This window comes from Theobroma cacao, chromosome 1 (genome assembly GCF_053813885.1).
Source record: "Theobroma cacao isolate CCN51 chromosome 1, ASM5381388v1, whole genome shotgun sequence".
NCBI classification, from domain to species: Eukaryota; Viridiplantae; Streptophyta; class Magnoliopsida; order Malvales; family Malvaceae; genus Theobroma; species Theobroma cacao.
In genome coordinates, this window is record NC_142639.1 from 37,115,820 (window position 1) to 37,139,743 (window position 23,924).

General features: G+C 37.2%; 5 protein-coding genes across 5 annotated transcripts; 1 reads left to right on the forward strand and 4 right to left on the reverse strand.

Moving 5' to 3' along the window:
* Window positions 1-1,186: 1,186 nt before the first annotated feature.
* On the reverse strand, window positions 1,187-2,281 carry LOC18613646 (GATA transcription factor-like protein). Its single transcript, XM_007050982.3, has 2 exons — window positions 1,988-2,281; window positions 1,187-1,865 (listed from the first exon to the last, which is right to left on the reverse strand). Exons 1-2 carry the CDS (start codon window positions 2,165-2,167, stop codon window positions 1,305-1,307), a joined length of 741 nt encoding a protein of 246 aa, XP_007051044.3. The 5' UTR covers window positions 2,168-2,281; the 3' UTR covers window positions 1,187-1,304.
* A 788-nt stretch (window positions 2,282-3,069) lies between these two features.
* On the reverse strand, window positions 3,070-4,010 carry LOC18613647 (GATA transcription factor 15-like). The gene is made up of 2 exons (XM_007050983.3): window positions 3,600-4,010; window positions 3,070-3,470 (listed from the first exon to the last, which is right to left on the reverse strand). Exons 1-2 carry the CDS (start codon window positions 3,702-3,704, stop codon window positions 3,216-3,218), a joined length of 360 nt encoding a protein of 119 aa, XP_007051045.1. The 5' UTR covers window positions 3,705-4,010; the 3' UTR covers window positions 3,070-3,215.
* Window positions 4,011-5,970: 1,960 nt separating this feature from the next.
* LOC18613648 (uncharacterized) lies at window positions 5,971-8,946 on the reverse strand. Its single transcript, XM_018127624.2, has 3 exons — window positions 7,932-8,946; window positions 7,415-7,792; window positions 5,971-6,573 (listed from the first exon to the last, which is right to left on the reverse strand). Exons 1-3 carry the CDS (start codon window positions 8,335-8,337, stop codon window positions 6,212-6,214), a joined length of 1,146 nt encoding a protein of 381 aa, XP_017983113.1. The 5' UTR covers window positions 8,338-8,946; the 3' UTR covers window positions 5,971-6,211.
* Window positions 8,947-9,067: 121 nt separating this feature from the next.
* Window positions 9,068-13,628, reverse strand: LOC18613650 (importin subunit alpha-like). Its single transcript, XM_007050987.3, has 11 exons — window positions 13,121-13,628; window positions 12,716-12,812; window positions 12,533-12,624; window positions 12,293-12,424; window positions 12,002-12,187; window positions 11,719-11,882; window positions 11,495-11,573; window positions 10,868-10,996; window positions 10,620-10,747; window positions 10,161-10,535; window positions 9,068-9,619 (listed from the first exon to the last, which is right to left on the reverse strand). The coding sequence occupies exons 1-10, from the start codon at window positions 13,343-13,345 to the stop codon at window positions 10,163-10,165; spliced, it is 1,605 nt and encodes a 534-aa protein (XP_007051049.1). The 5' UTR covers window positions 13,346-13,628; the 3' UTR covers window positions 9,068-9,619; window positions 10,161-10,162.
* A 1,713-nt stretch (window positions 13,629-15,341) lies between these two features.
* Window positions 15,342-18,142, forward strand: LOC18613651 (uncharacterized). Its single transcript, XM_007050988.3, has 9 exons — window positions 15,342-15,636; window positions 15,720-15,850; window positions 15,945-16,030; window positions 16,169-16,263; window positions 16,667-16,763; window positions 16,885-16,999; window positions 17,192-17,346; window positions 17,492-17,617; window positions 17,801-18,142. Exons 1-9 carry the CDS (start codon window positions 15,398-15,400, stop codon window positions 18,026-18,028), a joined length of 1,272 nt encoding a protein of 423 aa, XP_007051050.3. The 5' UTR covers window positions 15,342-15,397; the 3' UTR covers window positions 18,029-18,142.
* The last annotated feature ends 5,782 nt before the right edge of the window (window positions 18,143-23,924 follow it).

Genomic DNA, 23,924 nt, shown 5'->3' on the forward strand with positions numbered 1-23,924 from the left:
ACTTTTGAAGTTGCCGACATTCTTTGAGGTCGCATCTTTTATAGGATCAAGGAATTCCGTATTATGACAGATATCATGAAGTCATAAATCTCACGAGAGTTATAAATTTCACATTAATTATGTATTAAGAGATCAGCTATTAAAATGTACAATATCTTACATATTAGTGTACACCGAGCCTTGTACGAAAACCAAAATTCACGAAAAATCCCCAAGCATACCAAAACCAAAGTTCATGAGAAGTGGAAATGGTAGGGTTTCGGTCCTGTCCAAGAGCAAGAACACCGAAAACATGCTTAAAAGAGGTTCGGTTTCCGATCATGGATCAAAATGAAGGTTCGAATATGAAAAAAGATATATAAAAAATTCATGAAAAATCCACAAGCACCAAACACGTATTCAAATTTCATCCATATCCCAAAAAGAAATTCACAAACCTGTAAATCATACACAAACAAAATTTAAAGCAACCCACAAAAAACCCATATCTAAAATTTATCAAAAAAGAAGAAATAAAAAACAAAAGCTAAATTCGTTGTACGATTGTGTGTTAAGATCTCCCAAATGGGAGATTGTGCGTTTGTTAGAGAGAGAAAATGGAGGTGAAATCAACAGAAAATTAAAGAGAGGTTGCTTGAAAGAATAAAGGAAGCACAGAGGTGAGAAGAGAAGAAACGGGACAGCTTGCCCGCTTTCTGAGCAGCGATAGTGACAGCGACGAACTTGCAACGTTATTAGAGGAAAAGAGATATTTTTTGGGGAGGGGAAAGAAAGAAAGCGGAGAGAAAAACAATAAATCACGTACCTGTCTCATGACCTGTGACTTGATCACTTTAAGTGACTAAACGATGTGCGGGAGACACTCTCCCAACACTAATGAAATTTGTTCTAAAATGCAAAATATCAAGAAGAAGTGATCTTTTAACTTGGACAAAGTGAATAAAGGTTTAATCCCAATCCCAATTTGAGCAAGTAGCCAACCTTTCTTCCATGCTGATAAGCTAACATAAAATGAACTTTCAAACGGGATACTAAATGCTATACATGTTAATAACCGTTATGCTTGTAGTCCCTTTTCCTTTGGAGGATGGTTTTAATCATTGAGTATTGGCAACTGTCTTAGTATACGCAAGTACCCAATTGCTTCGTCAGCTTTTCTGATGTTTTCGGCCAAAAACGCCATTAATTAGCTCCATTTATTTGCCTTATATATACTTCTGAAATCAAAGGTTACATTGATTTTTCCCTTTTGGTAATATTACAAGGGTCGCTCTGATCGCGATTGCAATCAATCTTTCATCATGTCAGAACCACTCACCACGCAGCTCTCTCAAAATCCTAGAATGCGGAGCCTCGGGTATCCCACGCATCGCATTCTCCTTCCAAATCTTCGTAGCCCTCAAAAGCGCCTCTTCAGCTGTGTCAAGCTGCTCCGGCCGCCACCCAATCACATCTCTTCTATTTTGCACTACTTCTGTTACGGTCCCGTCGGTGGCTCTCGTGATTGGGTTTCTTGTATCTGCCACCTTAATCTCTGACAACGGGGACGCCTTGTGGTGACTGTAGTATTCCTTGTTATCCAATTCTTTCTCTCTCTCGTCGCTTTGCTCGTTTTCTTTGCTTTCTGGCCAGGGCGTACCGTCAAGCCCAGCACAGCTCACGCCTTCCAGGGCTGCAGCACTAACGCTACGCCTTTGTTGAACGTTGGGTTCCAAAGGATGGTTCACTGGGGAACTCTTGAGCCTTGGAGAAGAGTCATGTGGCATATTGGGTTGCATTAATGGTTCCGTTCCATAACCGGGTTTGTGTTCTGTTTCTGTTCGGAACTCATGAAGCATATGACCATCTGATGAATTTTCTATACCCTGCAATGTAAAGATAAATAAATTGAACAAATCAATAAAAAGAAGATAAAAAGAAAAGAAAAGAAAAACTCTACTACTTAGTTGAAGTTCAAAAAAGTGTGTGAGATATAAGAGAGTTTTACTTGAGGTTCACCCCTATGAACATCAGGTCCAGCTTCTACTTCTCCAGAGTGAATTGTAGGGTCAGCTGTTCTTCCCTTAATGGCTGCTCCCCAGGCAATTCTGCGGAAAAGTGTCTGATCTTGGGCTGCATACAGGGCCAAATACGACGTTGATGCCGTTGTTGCCAGTCTAGATTGCATCTTTGCTTCAAATTTTTGTTGGGTTAAGTTGTCTGGTTTCTTTGTTCGATGGATTAGCAGAGGAGACGCTTTGAAGAGAGATCAAAAGAAGAACAAGGTGGAGTAGAAAAGCGAGTAAGGAGGATGTGAGGACACGTGTTTCAGTGGACTGAGGTGGCATCAATTTATTATGCCTCGTGGTGCTTTTTCGTGGGGTTTTCTGATGCGTCCCGTTGCTCTCTACGTGTCTTTGTGCCAGAGGCACCTAGAAGCATGGGGAAGTCGCTTGCAGCTGCTAGGTCTTGCTGGAATTTAACCTTGCGAATGTAGTTAAGAAAAGCCCAACTTTTTAGGTCTTCAATAATCCAGGCGACTCTAGAATCTACATCTACTGTTGTGGCCCTGTTAGCACCGATTTATTGTTACAGCGTTAACTAGAAGAAAGATTGACTAATAACCTCTAGGGACAAAGGAATAATGAACTTGATTCTTGATTGCTCTTTTACATCCAATTTTCAGCTTTTGCAGGGTGAGTAAAGAGAGAAAGAGTAGTTTTAATATATATAAGGGATGTGCTTAGATTTAACTTCAGTACTTAATTTCTAACACAAATGGTAGATTATCCCATTAAATCAATAAGTGATTTGTGAGTATCCGTAGCTAAACTAACATTCTGAAATTGATGTCATTAGAAATTGCCCATTCTTGATTCTTAATAAACTCACACTCTCTTAATAGAAACAAGGATCTACTCTTGTTCTCCTTGATTCATCTCGCTACATTCACTATCAATAAATATCCTAAGTCATGTGAATTGTTTTAATGAAAAAGAACTATCCGGAATTCAACAGAACTTGGCATATATCATAGGCACTAGGCAAAGATAGCAATGACAAAGAAAATTCAGCAGCATATAATCTTGAATAAAATAGTTCATCTTTTGTATTCACTCTTAGAAACTATTGATTTTACATTGGAGGCAATGCCAATTGTTTTTTTTTTTTTTTTTTTGAAGTGACATAAGAGTAGAGCGTGATTTTCATATTCATGTTAGTCACTCTACACGGTCCTAAGCATGGGCAGGGCCGCAAGATAAAGCCATCAAAAGAAAAGCAGCTTGTTCTTCCTCTCTCAGCTTGCTCTTCCATTCCTGCTTCCCCACCATACGATGCAAACCCATTTCTCTTCCTAGAGTCTTAACACCACTTCGACTAACATCGGTTCCCGTTTTACTTTTACTCTTTTCTGTTCTACTATCTCTGTCCAAACCAAGAAGAGCCCTCTTCTTCTTTCTATGCCTGATTCCACATGCATTACAAAGTGACTGCAAGTAATGAAGCAACAAAAACCCAAAAATCAGTCACAGGAAACATCAAATACTACTATTAAACATTAGCACTAGTAAAAGATCATGAAAGGTATATATTATGATAATATCAACGAAGCATTTTACCCTTGGGCCAGCTGGACCACCTCTCCATAGAGGCGTTCTGGTAGTGTTGCAATCTACGCATCTTTTGTTTACCTCCTCGAATCCGCTCTGTTGCAAAATATCCATGTTTCTGATTGACTAAAATTTGTAAAGAAGCACAAGAGAATCACCAACTTGTAGGTTCAGAATAAAAGGGGTGTTCAAGGTTGATAGAGCTTTGATCAACCGCCTTACAATACGGTTGAAACCTCCTTTGAAAGATCAACTTAAAGGTAGGAATGAGTAAAGCAATAAGAGAAAAACATATGCTTCGAAATACCTGAAAGAAGAAGGGGGGTGGGGGGGGCGGTGAAGGAGGAATTGGAGGGAGGGTTTCTGGCAGGGGAGAAACAGAGCATAAACAGGGGATAAAAAACAGAGAAGCTTGCAAAATACTCATGAAATGGCCCTTGTTTTAGATGTGTATTTATATGCATCTACCTACTATGTGCTACATTTTATCAACCAAAATGTTCATTTGGGTAGCAATGGGACGATCGCAAACCCTAGTTCACAGTATTAAATTACCGGAATACCCCTTATGTGTTTCCAAAATTATGAGTAGAACCTAACAAATTCTATGCAAAAGTCTAGGGCACCTAAGTGGCAATAGTGAGGCATCCTTTTCTTTATTGCTATTCGCTGGGGAAAACATACTTTACGCAAAACAGTCAAGCAGGCACCACACCACAGACAAAAGAAAAACAAAAATAAAAAAAAAATGGGACAAATTGGTATGTGGCATAGGTTGGAAGCCAAAAATATTTCCTGTCATATGTTCTACACGTCCATTTGCACTTCCCCTTACTAAATACCTAATGAAATTATTAAAATGTGCAGACAAAAATGAAAATCAGAGAAGTGCTGCTTAAGCAACCCTGAATCCTGTTTCCTTTTGCCCTCCTTTTGCCATAACTTCTGTTCCTTTTTTTAAGAGTACAAGACAGCATTACAGCATGGTACCATTAAGAGGGGTAGAGACACCCCATAAAACAAAAATGGTAGTGCCAACTCTCCCCCTTCGTTGGAGCGGCTGTGGCAAGCTTAATTTTTGGGACCCCTGGGGCCTTTGTCTCCTTTGCATACCAAAAGAATGACAAGGAATTCTGCATTCCCAAATTTTACCGAATGATGAAAGTAAGTGAAAGTGAATCTGATGATGATAGGGATACCAGAAAGAGCCAGAATCATGAGAAGTCTTCTCGTTGTGAAAATAGTTATTTCAAAGATAAGGAAGGTCCCGAAATGAAATGATACAGGACACCACCACAGACAAAACCCGGCCCATATGTTCTGGTTCATATGCACAGACAGCCACCCGTTAGTTTACATCTTTGTCTTTAACACCAGACAAAAAGGTGCATCCAACAAAGAGCATACTAGTTGGAACCCTTGAAGCCTTCTTTTTACCTGTAAATTTGTAGTAAGTGAGTGAGGTGTGGTCCAAAACCTTTTAAAAGAGTAGGCAATGAAACTACCCACAAACATATTTGAGGAAGAAAGGGGTGGTACTGTTACTCTGCTCCCCACTAATAATTCCCCAGTTATTAATCTGTTTTGTTTAGATTTGTTTGTTTCTTCTCTTTATTTCAAACCCAGTGCTAATATCCCTGGATCTTTGAGCCAGGAGTTTGTGACGAGGGTTAAATAAGGAACTCTTTCCTCGAGAACATGAAATCTTGACAAAAAGCTGGTTTTCTTTTACTTGTTTACTTGTGTGTAATCCGTGCTGTGCGTCGAGATGATCAATTTTAGTATTAATTATGATAATTCTATTTTTTTAATTAAATGATAATTCAAAAAGAACAAACAATTTTTGAATTAATGACAAAACTGAGATCTCTGTATTAAGTTCTTGCCTTGCAATCTCAAAAAAGTTGGAGGAAATCTCATTACAAGAGTCAAATTTCTTGATCTTCCTTTCCCTTGAGAGGAAAATGTAGTAAATGAAAGCACTGAGGATTAAGAGCCAGTGCTTTCTGAAATGGTAGTTATATTGAAATTTCTGGTCCTTTCAATGGGAAAGAATAATGTAGCTCTGACAAGGCCCAATTAGCGGCACATAATCCACATTTAGCTCGTTTAGCCCTTCGGTTTAAACAGCTATGGTAATGTTAACATGTTTTCTACACTACCCTCCATTCGTTTTGAATATGTTCATCAAATTTTGGTCTTAATATTAATTGCAAGATACTCCCTACCAGGGTATAAGATCCATGACTTCATGGAATTGTTCTGTCATATGTTGAACTTTAATATGTTCAGGCACATTAATATGTCACTAACCAATATAGATTACATTTCTAACCCAGTTGCCCGGCTGTACATGGGCACCTCCAAAATCAAACCCAAATTATGCTAGAAACCAGGTTATTCTTCATTATAATAACAAATCAATACATCAGTGAGTAAAAGCAGATGATGGGCTAGAAATTTGACAAGAATCAAGTCACTTGGTCTGACGTGTCTAGTCAGTAAGTTACCCTATCTCAAGATCAGTCTTCTAAACTAAACTACTAAAAAAAGCATTATTCTAGTGATGAGGCATTGCTTTTTACAAATTAAATCCTTGGTTAAGCTGTTGATCTCTTGAATCACATCTTCAGTTTCTCTTTCTGTCCGAGTTTGGAACAAACATCAGCTAGGATAGCGAAGCACACACCAATAAAACGCACAAGCCATAACAAAATCAACAGTGCCCAGTCCTGGAATTTTTTCTTTGGAAAGTGGCCTCTATCTGAGATAAGAAGTGCTCTGTATACAGCTTCAGTTAACGCATAGGCTGACACTGGATCAGATTCTTCAACTAGAAACCCGTATTCTGTGAGGCAAACTATGTCATAAACTCCGTTAGTCTCCGATATATCCAGACATTCGCATATCTTCAGCCTGCCATCTATCCTCTCCTCAGTGGATAACAAGTCACCGTGTGTCAGGATCAAGAGAGGGTTTTCATCTGCAGCCACAGATGATTTAGAATATAGATATAATCATATGATTAGGCATATGTTTCACATAATTGCATTGTTTTATGCTGTCACTAGGAAGTAGGTTACAATCAAACCACGTATCAGAAAGCCTTAAACCTGAAAGAAGATTACATACAAGCAAAGCCATAATACTAATTAACAACAAAAATAAGAGAAATTCCTTAAAAAGTAGGACTTTGTCTTAGCTGCTACACAGATTTGTGCTGGTATTGCAAGGCAGAATGGCCATCTCTTTCTTTAGAAAATATCATTGAAGGATTATGACAGTTCTAAATGTAGAGTTCTAGTGAGTATAGTTCTTTCCAGAGGCCAATCATACATAAAATAGCCTTTTCTTATTGTAATTTTGCCAGTTTGAATTTTATGGCAAAAATCATCAGTTGCAGGCTCCTGATATTCTATTATTAAACATGTATAGTTCGTGACTGCTACAGGAATTGGCTGAAAAGGATATGCGTCGCTTGAGAGTGAAACTGGGGTGAAGGTATAGATGTCAATTTTCTTTACAAGGACCACCTATAAACACTGTAGAGAGATTTGACATAAACATTTGAAACCCTGACTATGGATTGTGAAACGTATGGTTCAAGGGTCTGAACCAGAAACTTTTATAAGGACACTTGCATGAGCACCGAAAAGGACCACTTCGTTCTTCGTGGCTTTGTGCTAATCGAGGATGGTTTTGCGCACTTCCAGTCAGTGTTCCATATCATTATCATTATTCATGGTATTTAGTGTTATTATTATAATTATTAACAATTAAAGACAGTAGTGAGAGAAACCAATCATGATTGAGAGAAAACTTACTGCTTTTTCGCAACGCAGGGGAGCAGAAGAGCTGTCTGGTAGCCTCTAACGGCTTAAAATCGCCTGCTTTCAAAGCATTGTAAATCTCTGCTATGTTCGCTACGACCATCACGCAATTCACTCTTCTCTGCACAAATTTTGAAGATGATCTCGTGACAATATTCTCCACATCATCTGTCATCGTCGTGCAGTCACCATATCTGAAGCATAGCTGATTATGATGAATCCCCTCAATCATCCAGCTCGACAATTCCCCCAAAGCCTCTGTCGTTCTAACATAATCAAACCCTCTTGAATCGTAAACACAGAAACCACTTCGCATTGATCTCAGGACGTTGTGTTCTTCCATGTACATGGTTGTATAATTGGAACGACTTCCTACAGGTAAAAGCGAAAACTTCAAACTCTAAAATCCTTTTTCACTGTAATTTCTTCTCTGATTATGCTTTTAAGCCTTTTTACAACAGATGCGACTGATAGATTCTAGATAAAAGCATAAACTACAAACTGAACTTACCTGATGATGTTTGAGCAAAGGGAATTAGGCCAGACCGACCCAGAATACTGTACATGAGATTTATAAGCGAGCTCTTGCCAGAACCGGAGAATCCCACCAAGAGTATTGTGCTCACCGGCGGAATATCCATATCTTCCTTCTTAATCCCTCCAGTGGGTACCCAGAAATCACCTGAACGATACCCAAGAAGCTTGTGCCGAAGCTCATTTAGTCCTTCAGGTGCAATTAAAGCCAATCTCTCTAATTCTCTAAGCAGTCTAAGCCTAGGCGTTAGAATGGAAACGTCAGGAAAGTCCAGCTTAAGCTTAGCACATTCATCGAATTTTGCAGCTGTTCTCCACCAACAATACGCCAATCTACACGATTCACAGTCGTCTTCATCAACACAAGAGACTTGGCTTTTCATCTCTTCTCTTCGGAGCCCGTCAATTCGCAGCGAACAATGATGGGTAGCGGCCGTCAATTCAAATCTTTAAGTGTGAACAGTTTGAGCCTAATGCTATGATCGCACTGTTACGAATAAGGTTAAGGAAATAAAGAGATACATGACAAAAGCAGTGGTTCAAAGCCCTCCCAAACACGAGTTCACGGGATCTGCCTTCAGACGGGATCCGAAGCCAACTTCCAGGCTCCTTCCTGGAGCAGATGATGGTTCGTTTACATGCAGTACCAACTGCTCGTTATTTTACACAATTACCCTCACAAAAAGTTTTGTAATTTGCTATGGTATGGGTATTTTTGTCACACTGAATTACCATATGGTGACGGCCCTACCACCATGTCTCTAATGCAATCATTGAGATGAGGTTGGCCTCACAGCCGTTGCCTCGCACCATTTTCTTAGATGTCCGCAAAGCAAGATGAAGTTAAATAATTTTGCCACATCCAAGGCATTGCAGATAGCATTTGAAATGCAATGCACATCCGGATCATGGCCTGCACTTTCCAAGGACTGCATTTACATTCAGAGTGAAAGAGACGTTGACGCAAAAAATTTAAAAAAAAAAAACACTTAACGACAAGCCTCCCTTTTTTCCTTTTTTTTTTTTTTTTTTGTACTTTGCAAATCTAAAAGATAAGCATGGTTGTGGTACAGCGAAAGGGGCATAAGGGGAGGAATGCATGAAAAGACAACATTAGGGAACAAATCAAATTCTATTCGCAAAGACCGGACAAGTTAAGGAACACTGTAACTTTAACTTCAATACATCCTTCGGGTTTTTGACAATGATACATAACCAGAGAAAACTTTTCCTTCTCAAAACTGATGTTGGTGTGTCTTTCTGATCAGAAAGACCAAATAATGAGTCCACAACTATCACTAAAATGAAATATTGAAAAGAAAAGAAGAAAGGACCTTTAATAAAGGAAGCAAATACATAAGCAGGAGCATAAGTTGGGAATGATGTAAAAGGGGGAAAAAACCAGAAGTTTGGCATAGGGAGCTGCATGCCTCTCACCCTTGCATCTGAGAAATAGGATGCTGAAAAAGAATAACTACCGCATGGAAAAGTAAAAAGTATATGTGTGGCTTCCAGACTCTTCAAACATTTTTCATGGTATCATACACCCTTGTCTTTATTCAATGACTTCTTAAGAACATACTTTGGCATCACTTCAACTATATGTGAATTCCCAAAAACACCGAGAAAATACCCATCTCTGAGCTTCATTCTACTCCATGTGTCCTGTGAATTCCAAAACATGTTAGAAATTATAACGAAGACAGAGAATATAAAATAAAGTCATATTACAACTTTCTAAGCAATTAGGCTCAGCACTAGCCTGAAGCTGAATTGATTTACAAATGACAGGCCACATGCAGCATGTGGACTATTCCAGACCCAAAGCACAAAAAAATTCAATCAAAGCTTGTTAAAGGAAAGCTCATTTTACAACTTTTACTAAATTATAAGCACACTCTTCTGGGGACTCAGATCAGAGCAAAGAGTTTCTTATAAAGCATGGCACAGACTTATAATCCACACATTCACTGCATAAATATGGCCTCTCCAAACATTTATTTACATCCTAGTTTCTGCTTATGAGAACACAATATTTTCTTATAAAGGTAAACAGGGAAGGAGGGCGACAGAGAGAGAGCAACTTAGACCTACATGTAATTGCTGAACTAAAGAGCAAACATATTTCAATTTACAAATCAATTTTTTGAACAGACTGAGTTACCTTCACTGGAAAAGGTAATCACACGAATGGGTAAATACATACCTTCAACTGAAATTGAATCCACCAGAAGGAACAGGATGTTGATTGGCTCCAAACTGGAACCCAGATTGTGAAGCATCACCAGGGGGTAATGGCTCATCCTCATCTTCCACCCAATATGTTTCAAGAATCTTCACTGCCTTCTCATAGATTTCATTGTTGTCATGACTTTGGAGGTTTTCAATTTTCTCCAACCCCTCAGCATCATCAATTAACTGGGCATAGAGATTGACTTCTCCTGTGTGACCCAAATTTTTCTCAGCTTCACCAACCTTCAGAATGTTTTCAAGACCTTCTAAACAAACTGTGACAATTCTTGGGTCAGGACAGTTTAGAAGATCACACAGTGGCTTAATGCAACCTTGACTCACCAAGAACCTAGCAAACAAAACAGAAATTAACTATTTATGAAAAATTGTATCAACAAGAACTTCGAAAATTATTATGGCAAAGAAAATATACTTTATTTGTTCATGGGTGCCACCAGATGTAGCATTTGAAATTGCCCAAGCAGCTTCTTTCTTAATCTCAAACTCAGCGTTTTGAAGTAGATGGACTAGAGGGGCAATAATACCAGCCTCAATTACAGCCTGCAAAAGATATTCAAAATTCATGCTCCAAATGAAATCTATTCAAACAAGACGAAAAGGCCACAACCAAAAACTAAAACCACCACCAAACTATAGGTTTGTCATACTGAATTTGCTTACCTGTATCTGATCTACATTTCCAGCAGTGATGTTTGAGATTGTCCAGCAAGCTTCCTTCTTGATACTCTTCTTGTAGTTATTTGTCAGCAGGTTCAAAAGGCATGGAAGAGCTTGGTGATTTATTATACACTGAAAGGAGGAATAATATGAAGCATCAACATAGTGGAGCAAGAGGCAAACTAAAGCAGTGACATCAATACAAACTAAAGCAAGAAGCCAAAAATAAATGTATGATGTACAATTCATTTCATGGTCTATAATCTCTACATACATCAAAATCATATCAGTTTCTAGATCCTTGTAGAAGGAACACATTCAAGTTTATTGTATTCTTAGAAGTTTTTCTCTATGCATGTTATTTGAAAATCATGTAACAGCTTGCCAGTTTTCAGAATAAAACCCAATAGTCATCTTCATATACAAAAAAGCCCACCTTTAAAATCTTCAGACAAACATTCATTGACTATTGAGTTATATTCTGAAAATAATGCTACAAAGAAATTTCAGCACTTACCCCCAAATTGTTTTAGCAACAAAGAAGCATTATGAGTGACAAACCACAAGTCAAGAGAAAGAAACAGAAATAAAGTAAAGAAAGTAATAAGTATGCCATCAAATATTGCATACCTGAGTCTGCACATCATCCCCTGTAACAATATTTCCAACTGTGCGAAGAGCAGGAATGAGGACTGTTGGGGATGGATGACTAACCACGAGGGGGAAAAATGAGTGAGAAAATATTCAAAACATCCAGAATTCACATGCAACTGCTAAGAGAAATAAAAATAAGGACAAAAAATACATCAAAATAAAAAATTAATTTGAAAATGGATTAGAATATCAGCACTTACAGCAAGAGCTCAACAAGTCGAGGGCAGACACCAGCCTCAATAACAGCTTGAATTTTGTCATTAGTACCATCTGAGAGATATGACAGGGCCCAGCATGCATCTGTAAGGACTTCCTCATCATTTGAATGAATAAGACGCTCAAGAGCTGGCAAAGCTGGCTTTGTCTGCTTATTAAATTTCAAAAGCACAATGTATTAGCAAAAGACATCAGCAAAAGAGTGGAGCAAATAAGTGGGAAAAAGTCATAACAACTCCAACAATTCATATTAAAAGTAAGTGCAACCTGCTCAAAAGAAGGCTGTGGCTTGCCCCTGCAGAAGTTTGACAAAGTCCAGGTTGCGTTTCGCAACATAGAGAGTTTTGCATGCTCATTGAATTGGGCCAACAGTGGCACCAAGGCACCATGGCCGAGGACCAGGTCACGGCATTTGGGTGAGTCTCCAGCAACGTTTCCTAGTGCCCAAACAGCCTATAATTTCAAAAGAATGATAACCCATATGAGAAATGCGAAATAAACTGTAAAATGAATAGAAGATCACTTGCAGACTGCAATATTAGTGACTGCAATATTTACCTGTTCACGAACATCATCAGTTGGAGAACCTAGGAGTTTAACAAATATAGGGACAGCCCCATGATCAATTACAACCCTGGTGTTTTCTGATGTCCCTGAAGCAATATTTGTGAGAGCCCAAGCTGCCTCAAACTAAATAAGCCAAAAGAGTAAACATAAACAGTTAAAGGATGGAACTGTGAAAACAGTATGATAGAGGTTGAGCAAAATCAAAATAACTTCAATATCACAATATCAAACCTGAAGCTGTGGGAAGTCATCTCTAGCAAGGAACTCAACAAAGCGGGGAACAACACCTGATTGTACAACTTCATTGATTGGTGGACTTCGTTCTGCAGATAAAACAAGAGCAAGAAAGAACCTCATACATGCAGAACTAAAAATGAATTGCAACAAGTAAAAACAGCACAACAAATGATAAACCTATTGATAGCAGCTTTCGGAATTGAGTGGTTGCCTCAAGCTGCGCATTCCTGTCTTCTGACCAAACACCCGCAACCATAGCCGGAAGACTTTCCAACTGCAATTAGATTATTTTCATTTCAAAAACAAATAAATAAATAATCCTATCCATTTCTTAATTGAGGCTTTACAAAAAAACAATAAGTTAAACTAACATTTCACTTCATTTAATTAATACAGTTTTCAACTACCTCCTTCTCGGCAATTTAAAAACATTAATACTGTTAAAAAATTATCCAATCGAAATAAAGCAACTGCCAATCAGCAGAATAAAAAAAAAACATAAAAATTGATGTACGGCAACAACTTAACCCTAGTCATCATTCATGATATGACGGATCAAATCGGTTAATCAGTAGAATATACCTTTTTCTCCGAAGCGGCGGTGGAAGAGAGAAGCTGCTGCTGCTGAGGTTGTTGTTGTTGAGCAAGAAGTCCTTCGCGGCGTTTCTTAAGAAGGTTCTCTTCTCTCTTATTCTTTCGGATCTCGACCATGTTGTCTTCTCTCCTCCGGCGACCTTCCTCGGCATCAACCGCCACCTTATACCTGTTCCTTCGGACCTCGGTCCTGGCGCTCGGTCTTAGAGACATCTTCGCTTTTTTCCGATTGCTTTTTTCTTTCTTTCAATCTGATCGAATCGCCGATTAATTTACAGGTACAATACGATGTACGGTTTTCGGAAGAGTTCGATCGATTGTCTGAGAAAATGACAGAGGGAAAGAGAGTGACGCGGTTTTTGGAAGAGAGTGAGAGAGAGGAAAAAGAAAGAAAGAAGAGGAGGGTTTTTGGAGCGTTATTCGAAAGGATCGGGAGAGAGGGGCCGAAGGTGAGCAGAGTGATATTGTTTATAGAGGACTTGTATTTTTGCTTTCTGAAATAATTTATTTTTTTCGTCGTGGATTCGGGATTTGATGTGGTGTTAATAACGATGATGCCACTGATTTTGAATTTGAAAGTTGGGGGAACCCTAACGTCCTCATGCCGTTATGGAATCCAGCTCACGGGGATATTTTTTTTAAAGGAAAACAAATAGAAAAGAAAAAGGAAAATGATAAAAAGGACGGTTGTAATAATTGAGACTTTTTTCGAATCCATCTAATATCTATGGATTGTTTTTTCAAAATTTTGAAAAAGCAAAAGTACTAAACCCAGATCATACATTCTTATTTTGATCATTTAAAATTTTTAAATGTCATCATATAATAAAATTTAAAAAATAAAATCTCCAAATGCAGTTAATGCGATAGAAAACTATCATGTACACTTATACTATATTGTATATTTCATACAAAAATATCATTAATTGAAACTATTTCCTTTTTTGTGTTAATTTACAAACAAAAAATTAATCTATCTTTCTAATTAATGAGGTAATTGTACTTATCATTACCTTAAATATTCAATTGCTTGAAATAATATTTAATATTATAACAAATTTTATGCAAATAAAACACTTTTTTATTGTAAAGTTGGAGATAGTTTTACCTCTATTTTAATTTAAAAAACCTCATGATGTAAAATTGACAATAAATTGGATTATATTTAAGAATAGAATTAAGGGAAATGGATAGCTACAACTCAGGTTCTGTTTCACATGATTTAATCATTGCATTCAAAATTTTTACCATCACCAAAAGTTGTCATAAATTTTACCCATAGTATTTGACTTTCTTTCCTCATAAAATGTTAATATCTTTTTCATTTTACAATAATCCTTAAAAAAATTTTGATTGGCTAGTGTGCTATCTTTTAAAAATTTGGTAAGCAGTTAAATTAATAACTAAATTTTAATAATAAAAGAAACAATTTTGTGGATTTGAACAGATGTAACATAAGGTTGGTATTTTGCAATTCTCCCACTTGGTTAGTTGTTGCATGGTACAGTGTATTTATTAAATATCTTGGTTCCATTGCTTCATTTTGGCAAATCATATACAACATGCACATGTACATGTACCATTTTCTTATGCTTTTAGTGAACATCAGTTTCTTTTCCGTTCTCTGTTGTGTAAAAAGGTTGATGTATGTGCAAACTTTGAGTAAAAGTAAAAGATCTTATCAATGAAACTTGTCAAACTTTACAAGGCTTCTTAATTTGTATACTTGAAAATGAAAAATTACATATGATAGGGAAATAAAATAGACAACACAAAAGCTCATCAGTACACTATACGCTATACTCAAGTCTATACATATTCAATATAGGTAAATGCAAAATTGGACAATAAATTATATTTTATTAATTAGTATTATGAAACTATACATTAAGAATAAATTATCTATACATATTGTATTAACACAAGTAAGTAAAAGTAGATAATTGAATACCAGAAGCATCATACATAAGATTCCTCTTTTCAACAAAATAAAGTCATTTTTGAGTTATAAAAGTAATTGTATGCATACACATCACATGCGAGAGTCGATGAGGCAAATAATTGTCACTACTGACTTAAAAATTATCATGGAAAAAGAAAAAGATGTCAATAATTGAATTTTATGGCAAATGCCCCTTTGAAATATTAAAAGCAAAAATAGTGCAATACCCATTATATCTATGAGAGCGGTGACCGGACCCATCCGCATGATAAAAGTTTTAATTCGTGGGGACCTCGTTAAAGCAACACCGTGCCACTGAAACAATGCTTTTATACCAGAAACCCACCCACCCGGCAGCTCTAGGAAGTCGGGAAAGAGCCATGGAAGGGAAACTATCTTCCGTTGCAAAGAAGTTTGCTCCTTCTCCTATACAAGAACTCTCACACCTTGCTCAGAGATGCAACGCCATTAACCTTGCTGAGGGCTTCCCTGACTTCCCTGCTCCTCCTCATATCAAAGATGCTGCCGTTTCAGCCATTAATTCTGACTTCAACCAGTACAGGTTTGTTCTTTTTTTTTTTTTGGTCCTTGCATTTATTTTTCGAACGAAATGGAATCGATTTTGGCAACTTTTGGTCATGGAAGGCACGTGCAAGGAATTTGTGATCAGTTGGCTTTTATAATGAAGAGAACGCATGGTTTAAACGTTGACCCTTTGACGGATGTAGCTATTTGCTGTGGACAAACTGAGGCATTTGCAGCAGCAATTTTTGCCGGTACGTTTTCACGTTAACTTGCAATTAATGACTTTCTTTTTCTTTTCTTGGTTCAGTTTGTAAATAATTGTAAACTATGGTTCTGCCTGGACAGTTATAGACCGGGGAGATGAAGTTGTGCTGTTTGACCCTTGTTATGAAACATATGAAGGATGCATAACCATGGCTGGAGGAATTCCTGTAAGCTTTTAATTATCAATTAGTGAGAGCTGAGGTTTAAGAATTTTAGCCATACGTTTGAGTGTAAATGCTAAGGATTTCCTGTTAGAATTGATAGTTATCGACTCTGTTAATTGAAAAGAAAATTGGACACTGCAGGTATATGTGGCACTTGATCCACCTCAATGGACCTTGGACCCTGACAAATTGATGAAGTCTTTCACTAGTAAAACAAAGGCTATAGTATTAAACAGGTCAGATAGTTTTGATTTGTTTTTCATGGATTATGGACTTTGGACTACAGTTTAAAACTCACTCTTAAAACCTTTATTCCAGAGTCATATATACAATATAAGAATACTAGCATATAAATTATGATTCAAGTGAAACAAGGTAGTAGAAAGTTGTAAAACTTGGATTTAAGTTTTTTATGTGTAATCTTCTGGCTCACGATCTTAACGTTTTTATGTATAATCAGTTAGAAGTGTTTAATGCATTCATAAATTTTGAATGCATGAAACTTGATTTGCAGATATATGATTTGGCAAATTTACTAGTATCTTAATGATATGCAAATTTGTTTACTAGTAACATACTTGAAAAGGAAAACAATTTAATAAAATATGTTCTAAAACTTGTCTGATATGAAGGGTACAGTCCTCACAACCCAACTGGCAAAGTTTTCTCCAGAGAAGAGCTTGAAGTTATTGCTGAAGCTTGTGGCAAATGGGATTGCCTGGCTATAACAGATGAAGTATGACGACACTTTTGCTTATACTTGTGAAGCATGAATAGGATCAAGAAAGATGAGTAAATCATTTCTGAGTTTTGAAGGACCCTTTTTTATGTATATCTTTTTGTGGTTGTTTCTGCAGGTGTATGAGTACATAACATTCAACAATCAAAAGCACGTGTCCATTGCCACACTTCCAGGAATGCAGGAGCGGACTATTATCACATCCTCCTTGTCTAAAACCTTTAGTGTTACAGGTAAAAGTAATAGCCATAGGATTTAACAGTAAAAAGTTGCTCATTCTTTAATCTGTTGGAGGTACATGCTTTGCGTTCATCTTCCTCTGCACATTATAAAGAACCTGAATTTCAGTCACTGCCTCCAGAAGATGTTCCATCTGGCTGTTATTTGGGAATTGGGATTTGGATTTTTACTGTTATGATTATTAGGATGGAGAATTGGATGGGCTATTGCTCCAGCTTCTGCTGCATCTGCAATTCGAAACATTCATGTCAAAATTACAGATTCTGCTCCAGCACCTTTCCAGGAAGCTGCCTTAACTGCTTTGAGAAGCCCCTCTGAATACTTTGAAACACTGAGAAGAGTAGGTTCAGGAAAATGGTTCTTTATTTATTCCTACAAAGTTGATAGCAAATTTGCAATTCCTTACTTATTGGTCGAACGGAGGCAAAATATATTGAAATTTTTTTCTTTGATTCCTTGTTCATTATTTTCCTGTTGATTAGCAGGAATATCAATTAAAAAGAGATGTCAGTGTGAAGTTGCTCACTTCAGTTGGTTTTCGAATTCAGTTCCAGCCTCAGGGTTCCTTCTTTCTGTTTGCAGAGCTTCCTAAGAATTGCTTGCTTTCTGATGTAAGTACTTGTAAATGCTTTACTCTGAAAGCCCTATCTTTTAAGAATTCGTAAAAATTGTTTGTTCAAGTCCAATAGGCTTCCTATCAGTAGCTAACCACTTGTGGTACTAATTTAACTTATGTTGACAGTACCACGCTTAATTTTTCTTGGTGGAATAAGAGACGATTCTACTATTTTCAGGTAGAATATGTGAAGGAATTAATAAAACAAGCAGGGGTGGTTGTTGTACCAGGACGTGGATTTTTCCACACAGAGTCTTCCTTGGATCAACCATCCGAGGAAAATTGCAGCTATCAAAAGAGATATATCAGGGTTGCATTCTGCAAAAGTGATGCCACTTTGACAACTGCAGCGCAAAAGTTTGGTGAGCTTATGAATGCTGGAGGTTGTCCCAAGCTACACTATTAGAAAAGATACTGATTTCACATTTGGTGGATTTAATGGTGGCCCAATGTATCTGTAATGAAAATTCACTGAATAAACAATTCTGCAAATTGTATCTAATCAAGGAAATTTTGGCAAGAGTATTAAGACATTTTTGAAACTATAGCTCTGAAACCGAAATCTGTCCTCCAACAAGTTAACTAACAAAAATTACTATACCTCTAAATTCTCTTAACTGCAAGGGCATTATCTACTTGAAAGAAGAAATGAGTATTACTATAGCATACTATTACATCTCATGGTTTATAGGGCGGTGGGGGTGGGGCTTGAAGTGTAGACAATGGCGGAATTGCATAGAATGTGGTGTTATTGTCAATACGTAAAGTACTTCCATCCAACAAAGCCACAAGTTCCGCAACCAAACCTGCACTTCCAGCAATTGTTGGCTCTGTGTAATTGTAGTTGGACCGATTATCTTGGAAACCATCACCCTTATCAGGTCCAGTAACCATGGCTCCAACAATTGCATTTGGGTTTGGCTTTTTACTGTCCCTCCATTCTAATCCTTCTTGACAGTTTTGATGCTTGACTGCATCTCCGTCTCTGCCATCATAGTAGCCAACCTCTAGTCCGTTCAAATAGCCATTTCCATCATCCAAGCAGGAGTTACCCCGCCTTGAAGCATTGTTATTTGCTGGGAGTCTTCCTCTTCCAAATTGTAACACTTTGTATAGCAAGATCTAATTATCTAATTGTTTAAGTAGATTCACTACCGTAATGCCATCTTGTCATGTACTCTTCTCACTGGTCGACTGAACTTGGAAAAACAAAAAAGTAAACCCCAGTAAGGTTAATTTAGACTTAGAGCCTTTATTAATTATTAGTTTGCAAAGAGGAGAAACAAATTAGAGACATACATCTTTATGCATGAAGGAACATAAGCACCCGTTGAAGAGGCAATGGTGTAGTTGTCCTGGACAGGGAGGGGTCGGCGGTGGCAGCTCCGAGTCACTAGAAAAGCGATGAGGGCTAAAAATCCAAGCAATTTGGCAACCAACACCATAGAGTTCATGCAACGTTTCTTCTTCTTCTTCCTCTTCCTTTCCATCTCCATGGGTGGCCTTAATAACCAGCCTTGCTTCACTTCTTCTTCTGATGGTGATTGGTAAACTGCTTTGTCACAGTAGCGGCCGTTGTCAATGCCGAGATCTTCTACTTCTATGGTTATATCAAACGTACCACCTCATATGTGTGTTCTGGCTGACATTCTTTTTCTTTTTTGGTCTCATCTATATTAATTTGAACTATTAAATAATGTGCTAAAGACGGCCATGAAAATATAATAATTCTTTAAAAGCCTGCTCTAAGCGGGGAAAATTCACTTTAGTGAACAAATGGAAACAATTGCAAGATTAACGCATGAAAATTGGAATCATATGATCATAGAGAAGACAAATTCATTTTGTTGAAAGGTAATTCATAATCTGGTGGTGATAGCATGTGAAGAACAAGTGGGCAGCTTCAGTTTTATAGTGCAAAACGATGGCGTTTCTTCATCAAATATTCTAAACTTTCAAAGTGTGTTGTTTTACTTTTCTATTCTTTAAGTTTGCTGTATTCAAAACAATGTTACTCATGTTGTTTTTGGTTTAGTTTACTTAAGTCTTATACGCCTTATTATAGTGTCATTTTAGTTTGGTTCAAGGCTTAACAGCCATAGTTTCTGTTTCATTTTACCGTTTGGATTATTGGTTTGTGTGAAGTCTGTTGCTATGATCTGATTCATCAGGAAATGTTTTTGAATTGTTAGAGTGTATATACTGGAAAGGAAATGAAATCAATGCTTTTTCCCAAGCCAAGTTTTGTTCATATTCTCTGGAAAACTCTTAGCTTCACCTCTTCTTTGTTTTTAAGCTATTGTTTCCATTGATTTGTTTGGAAACTTGGCTTTTATTTTCTACAATTGGCATCAAAGCTAAAGTGATCTTAAGGGCCTAGGATTTGATTATCTTGTGCAAATATAATCTCCGAATTTAATGCATCAGCTCCACCAAAGTTTATTGGAGAGAAATACTATTTCTGGAGTGTGAAGATGGAGTCATATCTCAAAGCCTTCACATTGTGGGAAGCAGTGGAAACTGATGAGGAGCTAGTTCAAAGGAGAGCTAATTCGACTATAGCTCAGATCAAGCAATTTGAGGAAGACAAAGCAAAAAGGTACAAAGCTCTATCTTGCCTTCACTCAGCTTTATCTGATGAGATTTTTGCTCGGTTATACATTTGAAATCTCCTAAGCAAGTTTGGGACATTTTGAGAGATGAGTTTTTTTAGAAGTCAAAGAACTAGGCAGATTCAGGCATTTAATCTTACTCAGAAATTTGAAATGCTTAGAATGGAGGACAATGAAAACATAAGGGGTTTTTTGGGAAGATGATGGGGTTAGTGAATCAATTAAGGCTACTAGGGAAGGAGATTACAAAGGAGAGATTGGTAAGCAAAATGTTAGTGAGCTTACTTGAGAAATATGAGTCTAAGGTGTCCTCATTAAAAGATTCCAGGGATTTAGCTCAGCTTACTCTTAAGGAGTTAATTAATGTTTTGGAAGGTCTTGAACTGAGAAAGGCATTTAGGTAGAGAAATGCAACAGATTTTGCCTTAGTAGCTAAGACTAAAAGTGTGAAAATGAGGGGTAATGGCTCAAAGGATAGTTCAACAGATAAGAAAAACAAAGGAAAGAAGAGTAGAGATACTCAATAAGGGGATCAGAAGAAGGAATTTCCACCATGTAAGCATTGTAAGAAGACTAATCACATAAAGAAATACTGCTGGTTTAGGCCCAATGTTAAATGCAGGGCTTGCAATCAACAAGGTCATGTGGAAAAGGTATGTAAGAATCGTGCTAAAGCACCTAAGAAAGCTGTTGTTGTAGAGCATGTTGATGAAGTTCTTTTTATGGCAACAATTGGTGAGAATTCGAGCAATGCAACAATTGGTGAGAATTCGAGCAAAACCAATGTTTAGCTTTTGGACAGTGCTTGCTCTCATCATTTGGTAGGTAACAAATCTCTTTTCTCTACTCTTGACAAAAGCTTTAAGTCAAAGGTAAAGATAAAATATGGAAATTATCTGGATATTTTAGGAGTATGAACTGTTGATATTGAAACTGCTTCAGGTAGTACGAGTATCTCAAGTGTACATTATGTTCCTGATGCTGATCATAATCTGTTAAGTGTGGGACAGTTAGCTAAGGAGCATTACAGTATTCTGTTTAAATATGATAGTTGTAAAGTCTTTGACTCTTAAGATAAATAGTTGTTTACAGTTTCTATGAAGAACAATTGCTACCCTTTGAATTTGGCTAATGTTACTCACTTGGCTTTATGTAATAAGCTGGATCTGTCTAAAGTAAGGCATAGAAGAATTGGCCATGTTAATTATAATACTTTGACTCTGATGTCCTCCAAAAACCTGGTGGATGGATTGCTTGTTATCTTAAAACTTGCTAAGGTATGTCAAATTTGTCAGTTTGGAAAACAGACAAGGAAACCATTCCTTAAAAAAAGTAGACAGAAGGCTACCAGGAAGTTTGAATTGGTGCATACTGATCTTAGTGGTTCAATGAAGATTGCTTCACTTAGTGGAAGTAAATACTATATCATCTTTATTAATGATTATTTAAGGTTTTGCCAGATATTCTTCTTGAAGCAAAAGTCTGAAGCATTGAGCTACTTCAAGAAGTTTAAAGCAATTGCTGAAAATTTCTTAGGTCAATGTGTCAAAACCTTGAGGACTGATAATGGCAAGGAGTATACTTCTGTTGAGTTTGAGTAGTACCTTGAGTCTTTGGGAGTACAACATCAGCTAACCATTCCATATAGCCCTCAACAGAATGGGAAAGCTGAAAGAATGAATAAAACCTTAGCAGAGATGGGAAGATGCTTATTGTACCAAATGAAGATGCTAAGGGTATTTTGGGCAGAAGCTGTGAATACAGCTAATTATCTTCTAAACAGAGCTTATGTTAGAGTTCTAAATAGCAAAACACCTTATGAAATGTGGTTTGATCATAGGCCAAGTGTTTCACATTTGAAAATCTTTGGTTGTACTTGCTATGCTAAAGTACTAGATGTTAAGAGGATCAAGTTTGATCCTAAATCTATGGCAGTAGTTCTGGTTGGCTATAGTGAAGTCTCAAAAGGCTACAGGTTGTTTGATCCTGAGTTTAAGAAGGTTTTTGTAAGTAGGGATGTGGTATTTGATGAGGGGCAAAGCTGAAACTGACCTAATATAAGTGTTGGGTAGTTTGATTTCACTAATACAATTGATGGAGTGGTACAACAAGCTGCAGCTAATGATGACTCTGATGTGGAGGATGAAAGTAAAGTTGTTGGAGGTACAAGGTGCTTAGCAAATATTTACAGTAGATGTCATGTAGCCTTAGCTGAACTGCAACCTTCAAACAAGCTCAGTTAGAAGGTCATTGGAAATCAGCCATGGATGATGAAATGCATATGATAACTAAGAATGGGACATGGATTCTTATTGACAGACTAGCTGATAAAAACATTATAAGAGTCAAGTGGATTTATAGAACCAAACTTAATCTTGATAATTCTGTAAACAAGCACAAGGCTCGATTGGTGGTTAAAGGGTATGCTCAAGTTTATAAGGTTGACTATATGGAAACATTTGCCCCAATGGCCAGACAAGACACAATAAGAATGCTTGCTGCTTTGTTATCAAGGGAGGAATGGAGAATTTATCATCTGAATGTCAAATAAGCTTTCCTTAATAGCATTCTTACTAAAGACATTTATATTGGGCAACTTGAGGGTTATGTGCAGTATGGGCTTGAGAAGAAGGTATGCAAGCTTATAAAGGCACTTTATGGCCTAAAACAGGTTCTAAGAGCTTGGTATAACAGAATTGATGACTACTTCAGGAATTAGGGGTTTTTGAGAAGCATAAATGAATCCACCTTGTATGTGAAGTATGAAAATAATACTGTGAAACTTATAGTAGCATTATATGTGAATGATTTGCTAATTATTGGTCCAGAAGGTAAGTATTTGTTTGAGTTTAAATCTCAGATGAAGGAAGAATTTGAGATGACTGATTTAGGGGTTATGACTTATTTTCTTGGCTTGGAAGTGGCGTAAGCTACTGATAAAGTCATACTGCATCAAGACAAATATGCTCAAGATCTTCTAAAGAAGTTTAATATGAGCATGTGCAAGGCAGTAAGTACTTTATTATACATTGGTGCTAAGTGTAGTGTAGTTGATGGTGCTGAGAAGGCAAATGGGCAATTATATAGAAGCATTATTGGTTCTTTACTCTACTTAGCAGCTACCAGGCCTGATATAATGTTTGCAACATGCTTGCAGTCAAAGTTCATGCAGAATCCTTCAGAAGTACACTTTGCAGCAGTTAAAAAAGAGTTCTAAGGTATGTGAAAGGAACTGTGAATTATGGACTGGTATACATGAAGCAGGATAGTAGTCAGCTGATAGGTTTTTCTGATAATGACTAGGCTGGTTCTTTGGATGATTCTAAAAGCACAAAATGGTTTTGTTTTTCATTTGGAAGTGTTATGTTTGCTTGGAGTTCCAAGAAACAGCAAGTTATAGCTCAGTCAATAGTAGAAGTATAGTACATTGCATGTGCAGTTGCTACCAACCATGCTTTATGGTTGAGGAAGCTACTAGATGAGCTGGGGTTCAAGCAAGGCAAGGGGACACTGATTAATGTTGACAACTTATTAACAATTGCAATTTCAAAGAATTCGGTTCAACAGGGGAGAACTAAGCATATTAGAGTTAAGTACCAGGCTCTTAGAAAAGTTATAAAAGAAGGAGAGATTGAATTGGTTTATTGTTCAACCAGTGATCAGTTTGTTGATATATTTACTAAAAGGTTG